This window comes from Malaclemys terrapin, chromosome 12, assembly GCF_027887155.1.
Source record: "Malaclemys terrapin pileata isolate rMalTer1 chromosome 12, rMalTer1.hap1, whole genome shotgun sequence".
In the NCBI taxonomy this organism is placed as follows: Eukaryota; Metazoa; Chordata; order Testudines; family Emydidae; genus Malaclemys; species Malaclemys terrapin.
In genome coordinates, this window is record NC_071516.1 from 31189069 (window position 1) to 31210390 (window position 21322).

A 21322-nucleotide genomic window follows, 5' to 3' on the forward strand; every position below is an offset into this window, starting at 1 on the left:
GAAAGGTGGTGCTGTGCAAGTGCAAAGGATTTATTACTGGTTCTTTGGATTTTATGAACAGTTCTCTTGGCTCCCACTGATTATCTTAATGAAGCACCTCAGTGTAGAGACTCTGTGTACCACCAACTGCCTGTCTGCCATTCAGCTGGGTGCATTTAAGCCTGCTATGTAACTTGGGCTGCTCCATTGCACTAGTTGTTCAAGCAGCATGGCAGGTTAATGTGTGCAAAATTTAAGAAGAAGCAGGAAACACTCACTGACACAGCTGAGGACGTAGTTGGTAAACTAGCTAATTTTCTTGAAAAGTCTGAATCAACAGCAATTAGTCAACCCCTCCCCCCCCCCACAGTAAGCACATGAAGGATGATCTGACAAAGAGGGTGTGCTGTATATAACAACCATGGATATTGTTCATGCTGAGAAAAAAAGCAAGTAACGTTTAGCACTGAGTCAAGTGAATCAAACATTCACATATATTTGCTGAAAAAATTATATACATCTGTGGCAAGGCTCTGCCAAGTTTGAAAGATAAGCATCATCTAGTCACTAAATTAAAAAAATAAAAATTTGACTTTTAAATCTTTTTCTTTTTATCCATGTTCAAGAGCACAGACAGTTTATTTTGTTAGCACATTTGGTGGAAAATGTATGTTTGTGTGAGTGTCCATGAAAGTGGTGAAAACTGGGTATTTGTTCTAGGATATGATGATGGAAAGTAATAAGAAGCCACTTATGCCTTACAATGTAAATAATCCACAGAGTTTCTCTATCGGATTTCAAAAAGGGTCACACAATAGCAGCCAAAGAGAAGCCTAAACACCCAGAGACTTAACATACATGTTTGATAAGTAAGAACATGCTGGCTAGTTAAATACAGTTCACTTTGAACCCTGTTCCTTATGAGTGCAACCCTGGAAAAACAACCATCCCATATAAGAAATGGACTCTGCAGAGATTTCTATACCCATTCACAGTAAGGCTTTGAAGATATATGAAGTTTTATAGCATTTGTATTTTAAGGATTTAGGGCAAGTACATGTTCTACTGAATAAAAAGAAAGTTAGTACTTAAAAGGTTCAAAAATATATCAATCAAGTGATTTTTTTACATAAATAAATTATATTGATTTTGGATTTAACAGCTGAAAAAACCCTTTCTGCTTCCACTGGAGGCAAAACTGAACAAACTGTTAGTTAAATAGAGATAGCAGCATTTCTAAGAAATCTGTCGATAATGATACAGTATCTATGCTACAAGGGTGTTATTAAATAGAACACATTTAATGATCTGACTTTTGTATTATGATCAGTTACATAATTTTTTTAAAAATCACATCCAATTCAATAAAGTGGGAATAAATTCCTTGAAAATATAATTTTTTAGGTCATGGGTAACAGACTTCTTTGAGATGCTAATTGTAACATGTACATAATTTATAATCCCAAATGTATAAAAGACAGTGACAAAAAGCATCATAAATAAATAATGCAAACTGAAATAGTTATGTCAAAACATTTGGACCATCTGATAAATTAGGAAAACTGTAACAGAAAATAAGTAAAAAATACAGTAAATGGTGACAATCAAATGCAAAACTGATTACTAGCACACTTCAGCTCCCTCAAACAGTCTGCCATTTCACTGCTGCACCACTAAGTGTTTATTTCAAGTCTCAAACCATGAGCTGCAAATAAGAACAAGCCCAAGTGAAAGAAAAACTAAACAGGAGCAGTGAGGAGAGAGGACGACATGGAGTTTACCTGTGGAAGTGTCTCAAGACACAGAGTTTGGGGGACTGATCACATTAAAAACCCGTTAATTTAAAATGCATACTGTAGAATTATTTGCCAACGGGACTGCTGGGAAACACTGTTCAACAGCAAATAGAACAAAGAGGAATGGAAAGAAGAAGCAAAAATAATCTCTTCACAGTCTAACCCTAGAAAAGGAAGATGAACACAAGCTTTGAAAACCTCAACAATCCTTCTCAAAGGACTCACAATTGTAAAGCCAGCCCAACAGCTTTCTGTCTGTTTATTTTGTTTTGTTTTCAGAAAATATGTCACTTATGGGGGGAGGAGGAGAACTGTAAAAAAAAATTAAAAACTCAAAAGCCTCAGTATTCATATAAGAGCATTATATGAGTGGCCTGTTCATTGTTGGAAAAACAACTCTTTACAGGACTTCTGATGCCATAGATGAGAACTGAATACTAGCAGACCGGTGAAGTAACTGGTAGCTTTAGGTACAAGAACCTCAATGAAAGACATGCAGATGTGCAAAACCTTTTCAGCACAAGCTGGAAAAGTTCTTGTAACTAACAAGGAAAGGGCAACTGAAAGTCCACTAAACATAAAAAAAAAAACTTTGGTTTAAAAAAAAATATAAAATAAAGTCTACATAATCTTTTCACTTACTGCAGTTTGTCTCCAAAACTCCGAGGAGTGAAAGGGGGGGAAATTATATCACTACCAGTTATGCTTTTTTAAAAAGAAATTAATATATGCATTTTCAATCATTAGTTATATACTTCTGTCTATACTACTATTCTAGTAACCATGATAAAATAGGGAAATACTTTAAATCAAAAATACACATTAGCACTTACTATAGCTGTGCTTTTTACCCCAAAATACAGTTTTATTCATTCAGTGTCACTGTAAAAAGGAATATCCTTGTCTGCTTTGAGATCAAGAGATGAAAGTACTTTCTTTTGCTCCGGTTCTGCTTTTTTCTTTTTCCCCAGATAAATGAGCAATTTTGGGGGTGACCAAGTGCTGGATTTACTATTGTTGGTTGGGATGAACAACTGGATAACAGAAGAAGAAGAATTCTGTGCCTCCCATACTAACTAGACAACACTGTTTATCTAATAAAGTGGCAAGACCCTGCAACTATTAACATATAATATGTCACCATAGTTTTCTTACAGGGAATTAGGTAGATAATATTACTCATGGAAACACAGGTTTTATGAAGGTGAAGAGGGGGCAGGAGGGTAAGTAACAAATATTTATGGGATAAGAAACTTACAAGCCACAATCTTTTTTCTTAATGAAACAAAAATTCTAATTGGTATTGTTAATTTCTTTTAACTCCTTCTCTTCCACTTGTAGGTCATGTTCTTTCTCTGATGACAAAGATTGGGTTTGCTCTGTACAGTTTTGACTGTTTGCAGCTTCTTTTTCAGACAGTGAGACAGTTTCTGGTTCTGGATTTGTTGGTTCCCCTTTAGCTTTCTTTCTCTTCCGCTTCTGGCTTTCTAGATTTGTTGCCTCAGAGTGTCTGGTTTGTTGTATGCCTGGCAATGTCATGCCAATACCAGGGGAAAGAAACATAGATGGATAGAGCAGTCCAGGGGACATTCCTGGGATAAGAAATGGATTAAAAGCTACAGGACTACTGGTAGTTATTGCAGATTCTGTCTGATCAGAAAATGAACTAGGACCAGGTTTGTCTTCAGACAGAGGTTCATTTTTCACAGCCTGGCTACTTTGTTTGTCCTCAGTAGCTTTTTCTATATTTGATGTACCACTTTTAGTTGTGCTTGTTAATGAAGCTGGAGCAGTTGAAGTACAAGTAGTTGTCATTGGTGGGTTGAGAAGTCCTCCAACACCAAACATCTGCGGTACAGTAGCCATGCCTGGTAGCATCATAGGCAACATACTTAGGGTGCTTTTGACATCCTCACCAGCAGGCACTGCTGCAAATCCAGCAGGAAACCCAACCAGCCCAGTTAAAGGGATGCCTTGCATGTTTCTCATGTTCTGAAGTCCCACTAGATCCATTCCAGCAATAAGTCCATTCATGAATAACGGTCCCATTCCAGAAGAAGAATCCGATACAACACCAGGGGCTTTAATAAGTTCGCTTCTTGGCCTCCTCCCTCTTCGACGGGGCCCGGTGTCTCGGAGCACAGGCTCAGTTAGGATACGATTGAACTTGCTTTCTGGGAGGAATCCCTGAAAGTGACAAACAAAACAGAAAAAGCCCAAAGGTTATTGTAGCCCCAAAGAAAAATCAGCTTGTTGTCATGTGCTTACATCTGTGTTCCCAAAGGTAGCAACACACAAGCCCCTGTTGGTATGGTTCTGAAGATGGGATTTGAGAGGGACAGAGAACTTTCACCAAAGGGATGCTGTCAGTGCAAAACACCTCCCGCCCTGCCCCTGGCATGATGCTGCAGAGAAGTCCAAAAGCTCACAGGGAGGAGAGGAGAAAGCACTTTTTGCTCTGTCTAGACAGTACAATTTCTGCTTTTCCTGAGCTTCCTGGGTGGGTAAGTTCTGTTGCTGAGAACTGACATCTTTAATGACATCAAAAGCACAGGGGCAGCCCAGAGTCAGTGACGCTAAATCAGTTCCCATCCCAGCTCGAATTCTGGCTGCATCACCAGGTGAAAAACATTATTTTTTAGACTTTAAGGGCCAAATTTTCAAAGCCCTGCACAACAGCAAAGCTGCAAAAAATGCACATGCAAACAGTGTGTGCTTATTTTCTGGAGCTCACCCATTACTTAGAGCTTTAATGTATGGCTCAAACCGTTTTGTATAGATATTAAACAATAAGGGTCTTCTGGACCCCCAGACATAGGGCTAACCTACACACACAGACTGGTGTGACTGTTTGTTTAAATTGCAAAATAACCTAGGAGCATCTACAGAATAGAATTAAAACCGGTTATCCAGCATTCTTAGCACAAACATTTTAGTATCTTTCCTCTTACATTTAATTCTTGGGGTTTCAGGATAGCAAATAGGTTGCAAATGATGCATATTTAAATGGAAACATTTTGCATTTAGACCTGAAAAGGGTAGGAGCTCCATGCACTGCACGTGTCCTGCAGGCTGGATCAAAATATGCTGGAGGTTCACATGGAACAACTACTGCACATAAAAGGGTAAATTTTCTACTCAGCCTCCACCTGTGCTTGTGGCAAACTGTGTGCGCACATGTGTGTGCCTGGACTTGGGAGGTGCAAACATCGCCCCATGCTAACGCTTGCTTGTGGGAAGTGCAGATGCTAACAGACATGCAAGTGTTAAGCTAATTGAAAGGATGCACACAACAGTTAGCAGGCATGAAGGCCTTGGCATCAGCAAAGTGTGGGCACAAGTGGAGGTTGTCTCTTGAAAATGTATACAATAAATGCCAAACCCAGCCCCTGAAGGAAGCCTAATGACTCAGTGTGAGATAGACGTTGCACTGGAGGCTTGCTCTCTGGGCTGGTGGAGCTGGCACCATCCTTGCCTGGCTGCTCTTTGTTTCTTGAGGGAATGGGTCAGTCTGTCACTCTCTAGTGCCAATTGTAGAGCAGCATAAACCTTCAAACTGCCCATGCTCTCCTCCCACCTCCCAACCCAGCATGAGTGCCACACACAACTCCACAACCAAGAAGGGGGGGGGGGGAGAGAATGGGGCCACATGAAAATGGAGTAACCCCACCCAAACACCAGCTGAATCTCCTTGCGATCCCTGTCCAAGAGAAGTAAGAGCTCCCACCCATGGCAGTTTGTTGCTCACTGGGGCAGTGACTCAGAGATTAGGAACAGAAAAAATAGTGGGGCAAATTTTGAAAAGTGCCTCCCTGCACATAAGGCCTGTTAGGTCATGAGACTTGCATGTTCCTTAGCAAATGTGGGATTTGCAGGAGTCGATACAGACGCTGAGCTGAGGCCACTTTGAAAATCTGACCCATTTGGTCACATTTTGTCCGTTTCCCGTCCCAGTACAGTCCCATGCACGAGTGTTCCCTCTACAACATCTCTAGTGCCTTGTCTAGTCATTTCTAAACATCCCAAGTTTTAAATCTCTCTGTCAAGTAGATTTTCTTGATATTTAGCCTAAACTTGCCTCCTCCCGTTCCCATCACTGCTAAATATTTCCTCTTCCACTTTTCCTATCCACCCATCACCAATCTGCAGGGTGCTAAGCTCCTCCCTGAGTTGTCACTTGGCCACACCAGGCAGAGTTGGTCCTGTAGATATTCCCTCCCATGTGTGTAACTGAGGCCCTGCCTTCCAATTCAGGGACCCTCCTCGGAAAAAAGGGGGTGGGGATGGGGAGGAGAAAGAAAAGATGACATGATACAGATTTCTCCAAAAGCTCTAACTTACTGAAAGCTTAACAATGTCAGCCCAGTCTGCTGCAACAGCATACTCCAAGTTTGCATCAAGCCACCTTGGCAATTCCTTCAATGCTGGTGCCATGGCTCCCCCTAACTATAAAACACAGTAAAAGGATGACCTCTGTTCCAGAAAGAGTTATGCAAAGTTACATAAGAAATATGATTAACCTTCTAGGAGTACACATAGGTGAAGTGCAGCTGGCCTCCCTGTTTGGGGGCATTACCACTGCTCCCCAACACTCGACAGCTGTGATCATTTCTTAAAACCAAACAGCCTGGAGTTTTGTGGCATCAGCAACCCAAGTTTCACCTGCAGACAGTGCGTGGTGTGCAGTGAAGTGCACAGCCTGGGCCTACTCCCGTCTACATCACTGAGAATTTTGTCACTGGGAGGAAGGATCTCATGCCGAAGGCTCTGTACTAGCACTCAGCCAGGAACAGAAGCCAGTGCTCCTCTGCCAGTGACTCACTGAGACCTGGCACAAGTCACTTTTTCTCTGTGTCTTTGTCCCCCATCTTGCAAACAGGGATAAGAGCATTTGCTTCTTCTATTTATCTGGACTGTCAGCTCTTTGGGGCAGGGCCCGTCTGACTCTGTGTTTGTAGTGGCCAGTGCAGTGAATGTCTGTATTGGTGCTGACTGCAAGCTTCCTCTGTGCTGCTCCCAGCCACTGTGGCTCAGCCCTGACCTGTGGAGAGAGGGAAGTTCAGTCTTGAGGGCCTGTTCCATCTCTGACTTCCCTGCTAAGCCTGCCAATGAGAGGACAAGTTGTGGTGATAGTGGCTTTTGTGAGGGGGATGCTCAGGAGCTGGCCTGAAACTCACCAGCTCTGTTTGATGGTAGTCTCGCTGCTGCAGCACAGGGAAGCACAAGGGGAGCTGAGCCAATGTCTTTCTAACTCACCAGTTTGTTTGATTTTTAATTAAATGATTATTTTTAAAGTCACCTGCCCCAATCACAGGGGTTTGTTTTAAATGGAATTTTGAGGGCAAGTTAAAGTCCTTCCTCACTGTAAGGAGAAGATACAAGAACTCAGCTGCCTGAGACTCGCCTTCTCCTGACACACTGGGGTTTGTACTGCAGAGAAAAAAACATGATCTTGACTCAGATTTTGTGCTATTTCTCAACATTTTTGCAACAAGTGAGAGAACGCGCTTGAGAACCTGCCCACTGCTTGCACGCAGCATGGCTCTGCCCAGGACTTGGAAGAGGATTTACATGCTGTTCCTGCACTTCTCAATCAGGGACAAAACAAAGACATTTGCACCACATAAAAAAATTACAGTTTTTGAAATAACCCCAGGAAATTGACAGGTAAGGATCAAATTAGCCCCTGCAGCCAACAGCAGGCATTACTTTGATCCTGAAGCTTTAAGCTGAATGCTGAATTGCTTTCCTGTTGTGAGACCCATGTGCCTTGGTGAGTGTGTGTATCTAGAAAAGATGGTTACTAACCTTTCTGTAACCATTGTTCTTCGAGAAATGTTGCTCATGTCCATTCCAATATAGACTTTTTTTCCCCTAGTGGTATCTGTCAGGTCGACTCTGGTGCCCCCTGGAGTGGTGCCTTCATGGCACAGTATATAGGTACCTACCAACCTGCTTCCTCCTCAGTTCCTTCTTGCCAGTAAATCTGACAGAAGGGCAGGAGGATGGGCTGTTGAATAGACATGAGCAACACATCTTGAAGAACAGTTATGGAAAGGTTAGTAACTGTCTTTTCTTCTCTGAGTGCTTGCTCATGTCCGTTACAATATAGGTGATTCCCAAGCAATCAGTCAGGTGGTGGGATTGGAGTTTCTGCAAGACATGGACTGGAGGACTGCAGTACTGAAGGCTGCATCGCTTCTTGCCTATTGAGTGATGGTGCAGTGTGTAGTGGATGGAAGACCAGGTCGCTGCTTTGTAGATATCTACGACTCGGACATGAGCCAGGAATTCCGCTGATGAGGCCTGTGATCTCATGGAGTGTGTTAAGTGTGGGGAAATGTGACAGAGTGCTAGGTATGAAAGCCTGAGTCAGCACTCTGTTCACAGCAGCTCCTATCAGGCAAAGCAGATTGGAGCTGACTAAGCAGAGCTCTGCCTAATTTGTGGGTGGGGTGGAGCAGGGCAGAAAAGCTTATTAAGCCATTAGTCAGAGCCCACAAATAGGCACAGGAAGGAAGTAAAAAGGTGGGAAGCAGGCAGTAAAAGAGAGAGATAAACAGCACGAGGTGTTGGACCAGCACAAGGGTCTCTGAGTAGTTTGTCAACTGAGACAGAAACAGGACCAAGGAGGCCCTGTTACACATGGGGCCTTGTCTGGGATTTGAGCCAGCGCAAGGGTTTGGTGGCCTGGGCAAAGGAGGAGACCCTGCAATGGCTGGTAAAACAACAAAAGGAGATGCAGAAGGCCCAACAAGGTTTTCAACAATCCCACCACATGGAGAGAAGGCTTTGCTTGCCTGGCAGGCAGAGCAGCAGAAAAGCCTGCAGGACTTCATAAGAGAATAAGCCAGCTTCCAGCAGCAGCTCCTACAGAAGGTGGTAATTTCCCCAGTGGGAGATGTTGCCCGAACACAGAACCTTGGACTATGTAAAATGGGCCCTGCAGATGACCCAGACGCATTCCTGGACACTTTTGAGAGAGGAGGGTAGCTGTCAGTGCAGGTTGGGCTAGAGCAAGTTGGGCCCTGCGGTTCGCGCCCTAACTGTCAGGAGAAGTCCAAGCGGCCTATATGGCCGAATGAGGAACAGGCCAAAAAATATGAGACAGTGAGGGCAGCCATCCTGGATCGGGAGTGGCTGTCTACTGGGAAGTACTGCCAAAAGTTCAGATCAGCAAGGTTGGTGGAAATAATGGACGCTCTGGTATTAGAACAGTTCCTTCAGGGCCTCCCCGAGTACATATGAGTGTGGGTGAGGCAACATCCACTGAGCACCGTGGATGCTGCCATGAAACTGACAGAGGAGTTTGCAGAGGCAGACTTTCCCTGGAAAGATGGGCAACCATATAAGGATCCAGAGCTGGGGAGAAAGACTGAAGAACCCACAGCAGGAAGGGGCATGGACAGGAAGAACCCCGGAGTTCCAGCTGGGACTCGACCCATTATTCGCAATGTGGACAATCTGGACAGATGAAAGGGGCCTGCCTGTACATGGATTTTGCCAACTTTTGTGGCTGGGCCAGGGCGGGAGGAAAGAAAAAAGGGCAAAAACTGTTCACCATTTCTGAAGGAAACTCCAGAAGGGCCTTGTGGATATGGCCCCAGCTTTCTTGTCCAGAGGGAGCTGGTGAAGCCTCACTGGATAATTCCAGGAGCAACTATGGACACAGAGTGTGTCCATGGGGATAAGAGGAATTGCCCCATAGCCCAGGTGCCCTTGTAGGTCCCGGGAAGATTTTGGTGGAAACAAGTTGGGGTAATGGAGGGACTGCCTTATCCGGTTGTCTTGGGCACGGATTAGAGTCCCTTCCCCATTGGGAACCGAGGTGGTGGGAGGAATCCCACGTTAGCAAAAGGAGAACCGGGGGAGGGAGGGAGAGGAAGAACCCCAAAAAAGAAGCAGGAGCAACCCCTAGACAACAAAGCCTGAATCTGGAGACGAGATATCCCCAGGGAAGTAAGGAAGGAGGTACGGGGGGACAGACAGCCCAAACTCCTTAGTAGAGGTCACGGGGTCAATGGAGCTCCCTGTGACAGAACCCCCAAGAGAAGAAACCCAGGCAAAGTTTGGAGACTTGAGGGAACCTGGTGCCCTGGGTGATCCAGGGGATGAGGGGAGTAACCTTGATCCCCTGCCAGATGCAAAGAGAGAGAATGAGAGGAGTAACCCCCCGGGATGCCCCTAGTGTGAAGACCAATGGGCTGCTATAGAGCTATGGGGGGTATTTGCCCCCACATGGTGAGAGGTCTGTGGGTGGGGGATGAACAAACCCCACAAGGGAAACCCAGATGATTGCCCTGGAGATAGAGAGGGTGGCCCCTCAGGTAAGGGAGGCAGAACACAGGGAAAGAAGAACCTTGTGGTTAGATAAGGGGGGGAAGGTGTGTGACAGAGTGCTAGGTATGAAAGCTTGAGTCAGCACTCTGTTCACAGCAGGTCCAATCAGGCATAGCAGATTGGAGCTGACTAAATAGAGCAGTGCCTAATTCGTGGGTGGGGCAGGGCAGAAAGGCTAATTAAGCCATTAGCCAGAGCCCACAAATAAGCACAGGAAGGAAGTAAAAAGGGGGGAAGCAGGCAGTAAGAGGGAGAGAAAGCATGCTCTCCCCTGCTTGTTAAAGGTGCTATGTATGTTGTGAAGGTGGTGGGCCTTCTTTATAAATAAACTGCACAAGGTGTTGGACCAGCATGAGAGTCTCTACTTAGTTTGTCGACTGAGACAGAAGCAGGACCAAGGAGGCTCTGTTACAGGGAGCCACCTTCATCAGGTCATAGTACTTGCAGATGCAGGATGTTATAATCTCATAGAACTGGAAGGGACCTCGAAAGGTCATCAAGTCCAGTCCCCTGCCTTCACTAGCAGGACCAAGTACTGACCCTGACAGTTCCCCCCCCCCCTGATCCCTTAATGGCTCCCTCAAGGATTGAACTCACAACCCTGGGTTTAGCAGGCCAATCCTCAAACCACTGAGCTATCCCTCCCGAGACTAGGTTCCCCTTCATCCTTTCTGTGACAGCAATGAAAAGTTGGGTGGACTTCCAAAAGGGTTTGGTCCTTTTTATGTAAAAAGCCAGGGCACATATAACATCCAGAGTGCAGCTTCTGCTCCTGTCTATTTTTATAGGGCTTGGGATAGAAGACTGGGAGAAAGATGTCCTGACTACTGTGGGAATGGGAGACCACCTTCGGAAGGAAGGACGGGTATGGGCGAAGCCTAACTTTGTCCTTGAAGAAGACCATGTACGGAGGTTAGGCGGTGAGTGCCCGGATCTCTGAAACCCTCTTGGCTGAGGTGATGGACACCAGGAAGGCAGTCTTCCAGGATAAGTAAATCAAGGGACACGTTGCCAATGGCTCAAATGGGGGCCTGCCAACACCAGGTTGAGATCCCAGGGGGCCAGAAGCTGGTGCACCTGTGGATACAGGCGATCTAAACCCTTAAGGAACTGAGCATAAATCGGGTTGAAGAAAACTGATCTGCCATTCACCGATGGGTGGAACGCCGAGATTGTAGCTAAGTGGATTTTGATGGAAGATACTGCAAGACCTTATTTCTTCAGGTAAAGCAGGTAATCCAGGATAAAGGTCAGCGTGGTCTCCATGGGGGAGACCCCTTTCTGAAGTGACCACAGTGAGAACCTTTTCCACTTTGCTAGGTAGGCCATTCTGGTTGACTGCTTTCTACTACCTATAAGGATGACTTGTACTGGCGCCGAGCAGTACTGTTCCATCTCACTCAGCCACGAAGGTTCCAAGCCCTCAGGTGCAGGGACTCTAGATTCGGATGGAGCATGTGGCCGTGCTCCTGGGAGATCAGATCTGGCCACATTGGAAGGCTGACTGGTGTGTCTATTGAGAGGTCCAGCAATGTGTTGAACCAATGTTGCCTCCATGCTGGCGCTATGATAATCATGTGAGCCTTGTCCTTTCTGATCTTGAGCAGAACTTTGTGGATGAGGGCTGTGGGAGGAAGCCCCATGTCCGAGGCATCTGTGAGTAGCTCCATCGAAGGTGTGGGCCTTGTGAAGGGAACGCTGGTACACACTGTGTCTCGCTTCAGCCACTACTGAAGGGCTTTGAGTATCGCTGGTGGAAGTGAGACCACTCTGTCTAGTGGGTGACAACCTGATATGTACACTGATACCAGCCACAGTTGGAGAGGGCGCAGTCTGAAATGTGTATGCTGCACAGTGCAAGAGGCCATGTGCCCCAGGAGCTTCCAACAACTCCTTGCCATTGTGGCGGGGCATGCTTTCAGGCTTTGTATAAGAGCTACAATGGCCCTGAAATGGTTCTCCAGCAGGAAGGCCCTCACCTGATTTCCATCAAGAATTGCTCCTATATATTCTATCCTCTTGACGGGCAGTTAGACTTGTGTTCGTTGACCAGGAATCCCAGGTTCCTGAAAGTGAACAGTACGAGGCCCACGCATTGTTCCACAAGTACTCTGGACCAGCCCCTGACCAGCCAGTCGTCTAAGTATGGGTAGACCTGCACCCCTCGTCTCCCGAGGGAAGCCAGACATTTCGTAAATACTTTTGGAGTTGCCGACAGGCCGAAAGGCAGCACTGTGAACTGATAGTGGTTCTGATTTACCACGAATCAAAGATATTTTCTGTGGTCTCGCAAGATAGCAATATGAAAGTATGTGTCTTTCAAGTCGAGGGTGGCATACCAGTCCCCTGGATTTAGGGAAGGAATAATCAAGGCCAGAGAGACCATGTGGAACTTCAGCTTCTTCAAGAACTTTTTTAGGTTCCTGAGGTCTAGGAAAGGCCTGAGAACCCCATTGGATTTTGGGATCAGGAAGTAGTGGGAGTAAAACCCCTTGCCTCTTAGCTCCATGGGAACCTCCCCCACTGCCCCCGCCCTTAAGAGTGACTGCATATCCTCGGCCAGAAGATTTTCGTGAGAAGGGTCCTTAAAAAGGGATGGGGAGGAGAGGTGGGAAGGAGGGAAAGAAATAAACTGCATGGTATATCCCACTTCTGCCGTGCAGAGCACCCATCAGTTGGATGTGATGTTGGCCCGTGCCCAGTAAAATGGGACAAATGGTCAACAAACATAGGGGTAAGATTCAGGTTCTGAACTGGTGCACCGTCCTCGGGTGAATCCTCAAAAGTTTTGTTTATTGCCCGACAGTTGTTTTGTGGGCGCAGATGTCGAGGCTGATGAGGAGTGAAGGGCCTCTCTTTTCCAGAGCCCCTTACTCCTCTTTCATCCGAAGTCTTGCCTCTGCTGGTGATGTGGCAGGTAAAAATGGCCCATGGACTGAGGCTTACGATGCTTCTGGGATGGGGCAGAGTGTGGAGGCCCAATGACTTCAGGGTCACCCTCGACTCTTTTAGGCTATGAAGCTATTTGTTCTGAGAAGAGGGACTGTCCCTTGAACGGGAGATCATAAGAACATAAAAACAGCCATACTGAGTCAGCCTAAAGGTCCATCTAGCCCAGTATCCTGTCTTCTGACAGTGGCCAATGCCAGGGGCCCTAGATGGAATGAACAGAACAGGTAATCACCAAGTGATCCATCCCCTGTCGTCCATTCCCAGCTTCTGGCAAACAGAGGCTAGGGACACCATCCCTACCCTCATAAGGTAGGCCAGACGACTGAAGCCAGGAGCTTCGCCTCAGCACTCCCTGTGACCATTGCTTGGGTTGCTACGTCCGCGGCATCCAAGGCTGCCTGGAGGGATGCCTTGGCTATGGCCTTGCCTTTTTCTGCCATGGCCGCAAACTCTGACCTAGAATCCGATGGCAGGAGCTCTTGGAATTCCTGCATGGCTGACCAGGAATTAAACTCATACTGATTAAATAGGGCCTGGTGATTTGCAATCCTTAACCGAAGACCTTCTACGGAGTAAACTTTTCTCCCTAAGAGGTCCAGTTTCCTGGCCTCTTTTGCCTTGGGCAATAGTCCCTGCTGTCCTTGCCTTTCCCTCTCGTTGGCCGCAACAACAACCAGGGAGCCCACCGAGGAGTGGGTGTGCAAATATTCACAGCCATTATGGGGGACGAAATACTTCCTCTTCACCCATTTAGCCATGGGCTGGAGAGAGGCCAGAGTCTGCCACAATGCCCTTATAGGCTGTAGGATGGCTTCATTCAGGGGCAAGGCTACTCTCGCCGGACCCGAGGGAGTCAGAATGTCTACCAAGGCCGGAGCTGATTCCGCAATCTCCTCCACTTGGAGGTTGAGATTCTGAGCCATCTGATGCAGGAGCTCCTGTGGGCGTTGTAGTCATCCTGCATTGGGGCTATGGCTATATCTGCCATTTCCTCGTCAGGGAAGGATGACGAAGAGGCTTGGACTGCCACCGGGCCTTGTATGTCATCCAGTGCTGACGGGTCTCCCGCAGGTGTGATCTGAAAGTCCTGAACTTCTGCGCCGGGAATGGAACCCCTTTCCGACAAGGATGGAGGGAGCACCCTCATCTCAGAGGGTGCCGAGAGTGAGTGTCCCCTGTGGGAGCCCTGAACCATGTGCAGCCAAGGGGTCAACATCGGCCACTGAGGTGGCATCTGCCATTTGTCCAGGGGCCCATGCTGGCGGAGCAGGTCCCTGGGCCATGTCAGCTGGGCATCTATGGTCCGCCCAGAGTCTGCTCCTTCGTCAGGCGTACGACTCTGCCTGCAATTCGGAGCTCAAGGACCCATTCCCTAGGCGACCAGGGCGGTGCCTTGCTCCTTGGCGCCGAATAACTGTACCATGATGCAGAGCAGCATCATGGTAGAGAATGGTGCTGCAACGGAAAGTGGTGCTGTGATTTGGAGCGGCACCGAGACTGTGACTGGTGTTGGGGCAAGGTGCAGTGTCACTGTGGCGAGCGTGTCTGTGGTGTCGAGTCTCTTGATGATGAGTGGGAGAGAGGGCGGTGCCTCACCATCATTGCAGGCTTGCCCAGGACTGGTGCTTGCTCTCTTGGAACTGGGCCTTGCGGTGCCTGCATTGTCCCTTGCGGACCTCAGCTTGGGAGGGATGGCAGTGCTGGGAGAGTTAGAAGGTTCCACGCTGCCTCATATGCCTCTGGCGTCGATGGTGCTGCCAGGGTCGTGTCCCCTTCTTGGCTTATCCTTTGTGAGGAGTCCATTGGTACTCGACTCCACGGGTTCCTCCCCTGGGCCGGAGTCAACAGAGTTGGTTGGATTGCAACTGATTGAGAGTGGCCCCCCACAGATCTCACTCTATGGTCTTTCTCACAGGGGAACGCCACCCATTCCAACTTTTCTGTCCTCTTCTTTGGCACTGGTGACGGAGAACAGTGTCGTGCTGTTGGTGCCAACCTCTTGGGTGCCAAAGAAGCGTGCTGGGAGGAGGTCAGCACCAGGGAGCCTGGTCCATGCTGGGTTTCCCTAATGGATGCCAGGACACTCCTGGTCAAGGAAGTGCTTGGTGCTAGGTCAGGCTGCAGCTCCGAAGCGGGGCAAAATGCCCCCTCCAAGAGGAGGAATTTCAATGGATTGTTTCTCTTTTTTGTTCTTGGTTTGAAATTCCTACAAATCCAGCACTTTCCTTGGATGTGCCCCTCCCAGGTATTTCAAACAGCTGTCATGGGGGTCACTTATTGGCATAAAGCAACAAAGAGTCCTGTGGCACCTTATAGACTAACAGATGTATTGGAGCATAAGCTTTCGTGGGTGAATACCCACTTCGTCAGCGGGGGAAAAAGTCTTCCAGCGACAGTGCACGCGACGCACACACACCTATACTAGAATAGACATGAGGAAGCACTCAAAGAACAGTCTATATCTACTCTGCTAAGTCAGTTAATTATTGTCAGTAGGTTGGTATCCCCCCGGCACACTTGTGGCTCTGAGAGTGGTACAGATCCATGTGTGTATTACAGACTTTGGTTATCATCCTACCTACTTCTCAGGATTTAAAATCCAGGTGGGACAGCTGGGTCTCTGCTAACTATTTCTATGCAGACCAAGGACCAAGCACAGCAAATGTCTTTGCTTACCCTCCGTCCTGTACCCTTATGGACCACAGGTACCCGCTCCTCTCCCGTGAGTGAGTTTATGTCCAGTTTGCTGGGGTCCTTGCATCGCTGCCTCCTCTGCTTGGGCTTGTCTGAAAAACTCTAGAAGGCAAATAAGAGAGCATTAATGAGAATGGGTGGCTAGAAACTTGGAGGGAAAATGGCCAAGCCAAGCTGATGGTGTGAGGGAGGGGCATCTGTGCAGGCCCCACTGCACAGCTCTGCTTTTTGGATGAGGGCAAATCTATTTTGATAGGTCTGAAGATACTTTTGCTGTGCCTCAGCCTAGACTAACTACTCCATCTCTGACTGATGTCTCTGCACACCTAGAATTGCTGCTTGTTACTAAATTCACAGCAGAGAGACTATGCTGGATCTCCTTAAAAAGTCCCAGCCATAATTCAGAAAGGAAGAGCACAGCAGTATGTGCCACAGTGTGGCAGCATCTCACATGCCTGGCCATCTGGCTGTGACCAGCTGGTGTCTCTTGTCTTACTTATCCTTAGATTGGAAGCTCTTTGGACCACGGACCTTCTTTTGGTTCTGTGCTTGGTCCAAAACTAGGACACCTCACCACTATTGTAATACGAGTAATTAATAGTCATGCTTGTCCTACCAGACGTACTCCAGATACAAACCCTAACCCTGATCTCCTACTCTCAGAGTGCAAGTCTAGGGGAGCGAGTGTGGACCCATGGTTAGTGCATAGGACTGGGAGTCAAGATTCCAGGATTCTAGTCGGACTCTGCCCCAACTTCCTGAGTGACTGTCGTAAAGTCCCTTAATCTCTTTATGCTTCTGTTTCCACATCTAGCAGGTGGATAAGACTTGTAAGTTTTGCAGTTTCCCCATTTCCTGAGTCAGTTTGATTGTGACCAATCTCTTCTTTGCATTATGGCTTTTGGGCTAACAGGGCACCAGTCTGAGACCCCTAATCATAGAGGAGTGGATCAGGGACATTAATACAGGCGTCAGTGTCCATGGACCCTTGTTTATTATCTGCCCATCAGCCGATCCCACCTCAGACACTCAGAGAGGGAAATGCCCTACTTGGTCCCTTTTAGGGAGCTCCCCCCAGAGCCAGGACCACTCTTCACAGACTAGTCACCAGCCTTGTTTTAAATGTCCCATGAGAGGCGCCTCCACCCCTTCCCTTGCAAGTTGATTACAGAATTTGCTGTCCGGAAAGTTTTCCTGTTATTCAGCCTACATTTTCCTTTGCTTAATTTCATCCCATTCTCTTGCTTGCTGATATTCCAGCTTTACACGCTGCAAACCCACCGAGCCATGTGAACTCTAGATCACTGCTCTTCAGGAGTGCAAGCTGCACAGCTGCAGTAAGCCAATGCACATGTATGGAAGGAAAAGGAAAAACATGCAGCTGCCTAAATCAGAGTCAGAAACCAGGGTTTTTCTACAAAGAAAAGGCTCTAGGCCCAGTCCTGGCCTTCAGTGAAGCCAGTCTGTACTGTCAAAGGAGCACAAAGCACATTAAAGCTGCCCTTACCAGATAGGTGCGGATTGCCCCCACATGGGGAATCCCACAGAGCCAGCGTTACACCAGCGCAGGCACAGGGATGACTGGGATGCACAATGCTCCAGTAGTACTCACTGGCAGAACAGCCCCTTAGGGTGCAGTTTAGAACTTCTGGCTGCCTCCAAGACAGGACCGGGAGAGTGGCAAGGTAGCAGAAGGCCCCCCACACACTCTCGCTTGGTGAGGTTTCTTTGGGCTATGACTAGAGCCCCACTGCTCTGCCTGCAAATTCTGGGTTTCTCAGGTCTAAGCAGCTGGTCATGCTAATGTACTCATCCGCCTCAGGAGCCATTCACTGCCTGTGTTCTGAGTTCTAAGGGAATCTTTACACACCTCAGGCTGCAGTTCCAGGTGCACAATCCCTCGGCACTAAGACACGGCTTTTTTATAGACATCATCAGTATCTCTCTTGATTCCCTTTCCATAATGTTTCATGGTCTGCGTTCAGATTAGTGAACTACTTTATAGGCTAAATGAGCCAAAATATGAATAACCAGCCTGTTGGAAGAAGAGTTGGGTGTTTATGAGCTTCTGAGAACAGGTCTGGCGTGTTCTGAACACATGCTCCTCTCCTGTCTGTCCTCCCATAGATCCTGGATAACAGAAATAGACACACAAGTGGGGATGGGTGATCAGAGGAGCTTTCCTCAGACACTCAGAGCACGACGGTTTCAAATTTCATCTTCATTTCACTTTGAAAGGCAAGAAATTATGTTCTCTCCCCTCTTGGTTTTTGCTTGTGGTTTTGTGGCTAGCCCAATTAATAGATTCCAAGGCCAGAAGGGACCATCATGATCATCTAGTTTGACCTCCACAACACAAGCCAGAGACCTGCCAAACAATAATTCCTGGAGCAGGTCTGTTAGAAAAACAGCCCATCTTGATTTAAAAGCTGTCACTGATGGAGAATCCACCACAACACTTGGCAAATTGTTCTCACTGTTAAAAATGTACACCTTATTTCCAGGCTGAATGTGTCTAGCTTCAACTTCCAGCCACTGGCTCAGGTTTAGACTTTTTTCTGCTAGACAGAAGAGCCCAATATTAAATATTTGTTCCCATGTAGGTACTTGCAGTCTGTGATCAACTCACCCCTTAACCTTCTCAATTGAGCTCTCGGAGTCTATCGCTATAAGGCTGGTTTTCTCCTCCTTTAGTCATTCTGGTGGCTCTTCTCTGAACCCTCTTCAATTTATCAATATCCTTAAATTGTGGGCACCAGAACTGGACACAGTATTCCAGCAGGGGTCACACCAGTGCCAAATATGAAGATAAAATAACCTCTTTTCTCTACATATAATTATCTATATGAGCTCATGTGCTAGTGCAGGGAACAGAGAGAAGCTATCAGAGCTGAACACCAGGCCTGGCTACTGAACGATGCGTAAGGATCAGATACTGGGACAAGCTCAAGCTGTGCTCAGCCTAGGATCTGAAAGATTAAGCCTGTGGAGGTTCGTGCTGGTCGGGTCCAGGAGCGACTGTGCCGGGTATTGGTGCTGTCTGCTAATCTAGGCACTGTTCCCTGGGAAAGTGACACACCCAAACCTCGGGCACTGTGATTTTGCCCTCATGGGCTGTCTAGCTTGAGACTTGCAAATTCCTCCTACTTCAATGCCCTTGAGGTTCATTAGCAGCTCACAGGGCTGAGTAGGGCCATGCCTGCTGCCTTCTGCTCTGTTACAGGAAGTCTCCTTTGACTTAGCTATGCTTTGTCATCCACAGTGACCCAGATGAGATGGGAGCTGCAGGCACAATTTCGGGGGGAACCTAGATTCACAGCTCTGCCCATTCCCCACCCATTTTTTGAGGTGCTGACCTAGTCCCTCAACATCACTGAGCAGCAAATCCTTGTGGCAGGAGCCAGCAAACAGACCACAGGTGTCAATGCCATCTACCAGGAATGTGCAGCTATTCAAGTGTCTTTGCCCTGGGTGTGCAAAGAAGTACATTAGCCTTGTAGCTCTGGAGACCAGCCCCACCCCTTGCATCTGGATCTAAGGCAGACAGGAAGGAGGCAGCATCTAGAGCTGCTGTACTGAAGCCTGAGACCCCCCAGAGGGTCACTCTTACTGTGCTGAAGCCGGGGACATCGAGTGTGTAGTCCGACTGCTGTCTTAACCAGTCCAGGAGACTCTTGTTTGGAACAGCCTTCTCTGTCCGGATGCTTGTGGCTGTGACCGTATGCGGAGTTGAGGTAGCGGTGACCGGCCCGTCCGGGTGCGGGCTGCTCTGTGCAGGCTGGGTCTGATCTTCCTGAACATCCTGAAGTGAAGGGAGAAGGGAGAGCCCATGTGGGGAACACCATCATACTGCTAGTTCTCTCACCCCGATGTCACCCAGGCATACACAGAGCACCCAGGCAGAACCTGCCCCTGCAGACACCCAGGCAGGGCTTGGCAAGCCGGAGCCCAGGAGTTCCTGGTGTCCTTCACTCGGATCACCAAGAGCCACCAGGAGAAACATTCAACCTCACAGGCACCCTGTTTGCACTAGGGATGAGAGAGCTGGGAGATGTGGGACCAGTCTGTGTTTTCTGGGCGTCACCTGGAAAATGCCCTAATTGCCACAAGGCACAATGTGCTACCAGCAAACGCAGCCCAGATCCTGGTTCTCGTGGAGAGGCTTTGCCCCACATCCTCTCTGGGGAGAAGAGGCTCCCACCAGCTGCATCTAGAGAGGGCATGGCACTACCTCAGGCAACAGGCTCTCTGCACCCCTGGTTTGCTGACAGTACCCAGACTGTGGGAAATCCACCCTGAGCAGGGTTTGCAATGGTACAAGTAACCCACAAATTCTGCTCTGCCAGGTGGCTTGGAGCTGGCTCCACCCAGAGCGGGTGTGATTCATTCCTCACCTAGGCAGACTCCTCTGGAGTCCCAGAAGGAACCTAAAGCTTCCTTGTTCCAAGAGCCTGCTGCCCTTTCCAGGGCGAATCTCCTGGGGCATGAGGAGGGGGCAGGGCCCCGCCTTGTGCTGGGGTGGGGGAATTCAGCCCAATACCTTCCCTGGGCTCTCCATCCCTGTGAAGCCCTGTTATGGTAACTGGGCCTACGAATTTACCCTCATTGGGAGTCCAGCTGTGAAGTGAATGAGAGTTCATGGATTGTCACAATAAACTATAATAGCAAATGGTGAGTGGAAAAAAGAGACAGGCTGACTTAGTCCAACCCAAAGGTCTCCTGATAGATCTCAAGGATTGCGTGAAGATCATGCGGTAACCGAGAGCAGCGTGAGCTTGGAAATCAATGAACCAAAATTGGTGTGTTGGAAATTAGGCCGGTTGGTGGACAAAATATTGAGAGGATGGGACCAGGATGGGCTATTGTGCCCATCGCCCCCTTCAGAGGGACTGAGAGAGACAAAGTGGCTGTGAGGAAGTGAAGGAGAACAATTGCTGACCGACAGAGGCGAACCCTGGCTGACTGACGGTGGCGGGAGCTGGCTACCGCAGCACTGAGAGAAGGGGAAGGAGGGTGCTTCACCATCATGGCTGACACCCCTATCATCTCCTTCTTCACCCGGATCCTGAGAGATGTCCTGTCCAGACCAGGTCAGTCATCACCACCTCCACTGGCTCCAGCTAAGTGCTGAATATGCCACCCCGCTGGTCTCCCTCCCATGCCCCCAATATACTCTGTTCCTTCCCACCATATTTCTTGTTTTTCCTCTCTCTTTCTGCCTTCTGTTTAATAGGAGTCTGGATTAGCCAGCCAAGATAGTATATTTTGCAACACTGCTGTGAGACTGTGACCCAAGAGGCAGCTAAATGCAAGGCCCTCAGCAGCCCGATGTGGGTATGAGTTTGCCAACTCTCAGACCATGTGTGGGGCCAGCAGTGAGACTGCAAGGAGGAATTAACCTGAAGTTGCATTTTCTACCTTTGCTGGTCTTTTCTCTCCCCCTTTTGTCTTGTCTGGTCTCTAGGAAATGGGATTAGACTTTAGCAGCAGCACTGACGACAGCTCCCCCCATCTCCACTCACTTCTCTTTCCCCCACAGGAGTTCTTACCATCTTTCGTGC

The 21322-nt window shown here is 47.9% G+C and overlaps 1 protein-coding gene across 7 annotated transcripts in view; it reads right to left on the reverse strand.

Annotated features, from left to right (window-relative positions):
- Positions 1-446: 446 nt before the first annotated feature.
- The window catches only part of CHD6 (chromodomain helicase DNA binding protein 6), a 199280-nt gene continuing 178404 nt past the window's right edge, over positions 447-21322 (reverse strand). For 6 of the 7 annotated variants that reach the window (XM_054045371.1, XM_054045374.1, XM_054045373.1 and 3 more), the window contains 4 exons: positions 19372-19563; positions 15744-15863; positions 6117-6221; positions 447-3962 (listed from right to left, as the gene is read on the reverse strand). In XM_054045371.1, the coding sequence (XP_053901346.1) occupies positions 3069-3962; positions 6117-6221; positions 15744-15863; positions 19372-19563 (1311 nt within the window). In that variant the 3' untranslated portion in view covers positions 447-3068. The remainder of the gene's footprint in view (positions 3963-6116; positions 6222-15743; positions 15864-19371; positions 19564-21322) is intronic. The other variant, XM_054045372.1, reaches the window with a different exon arrangement.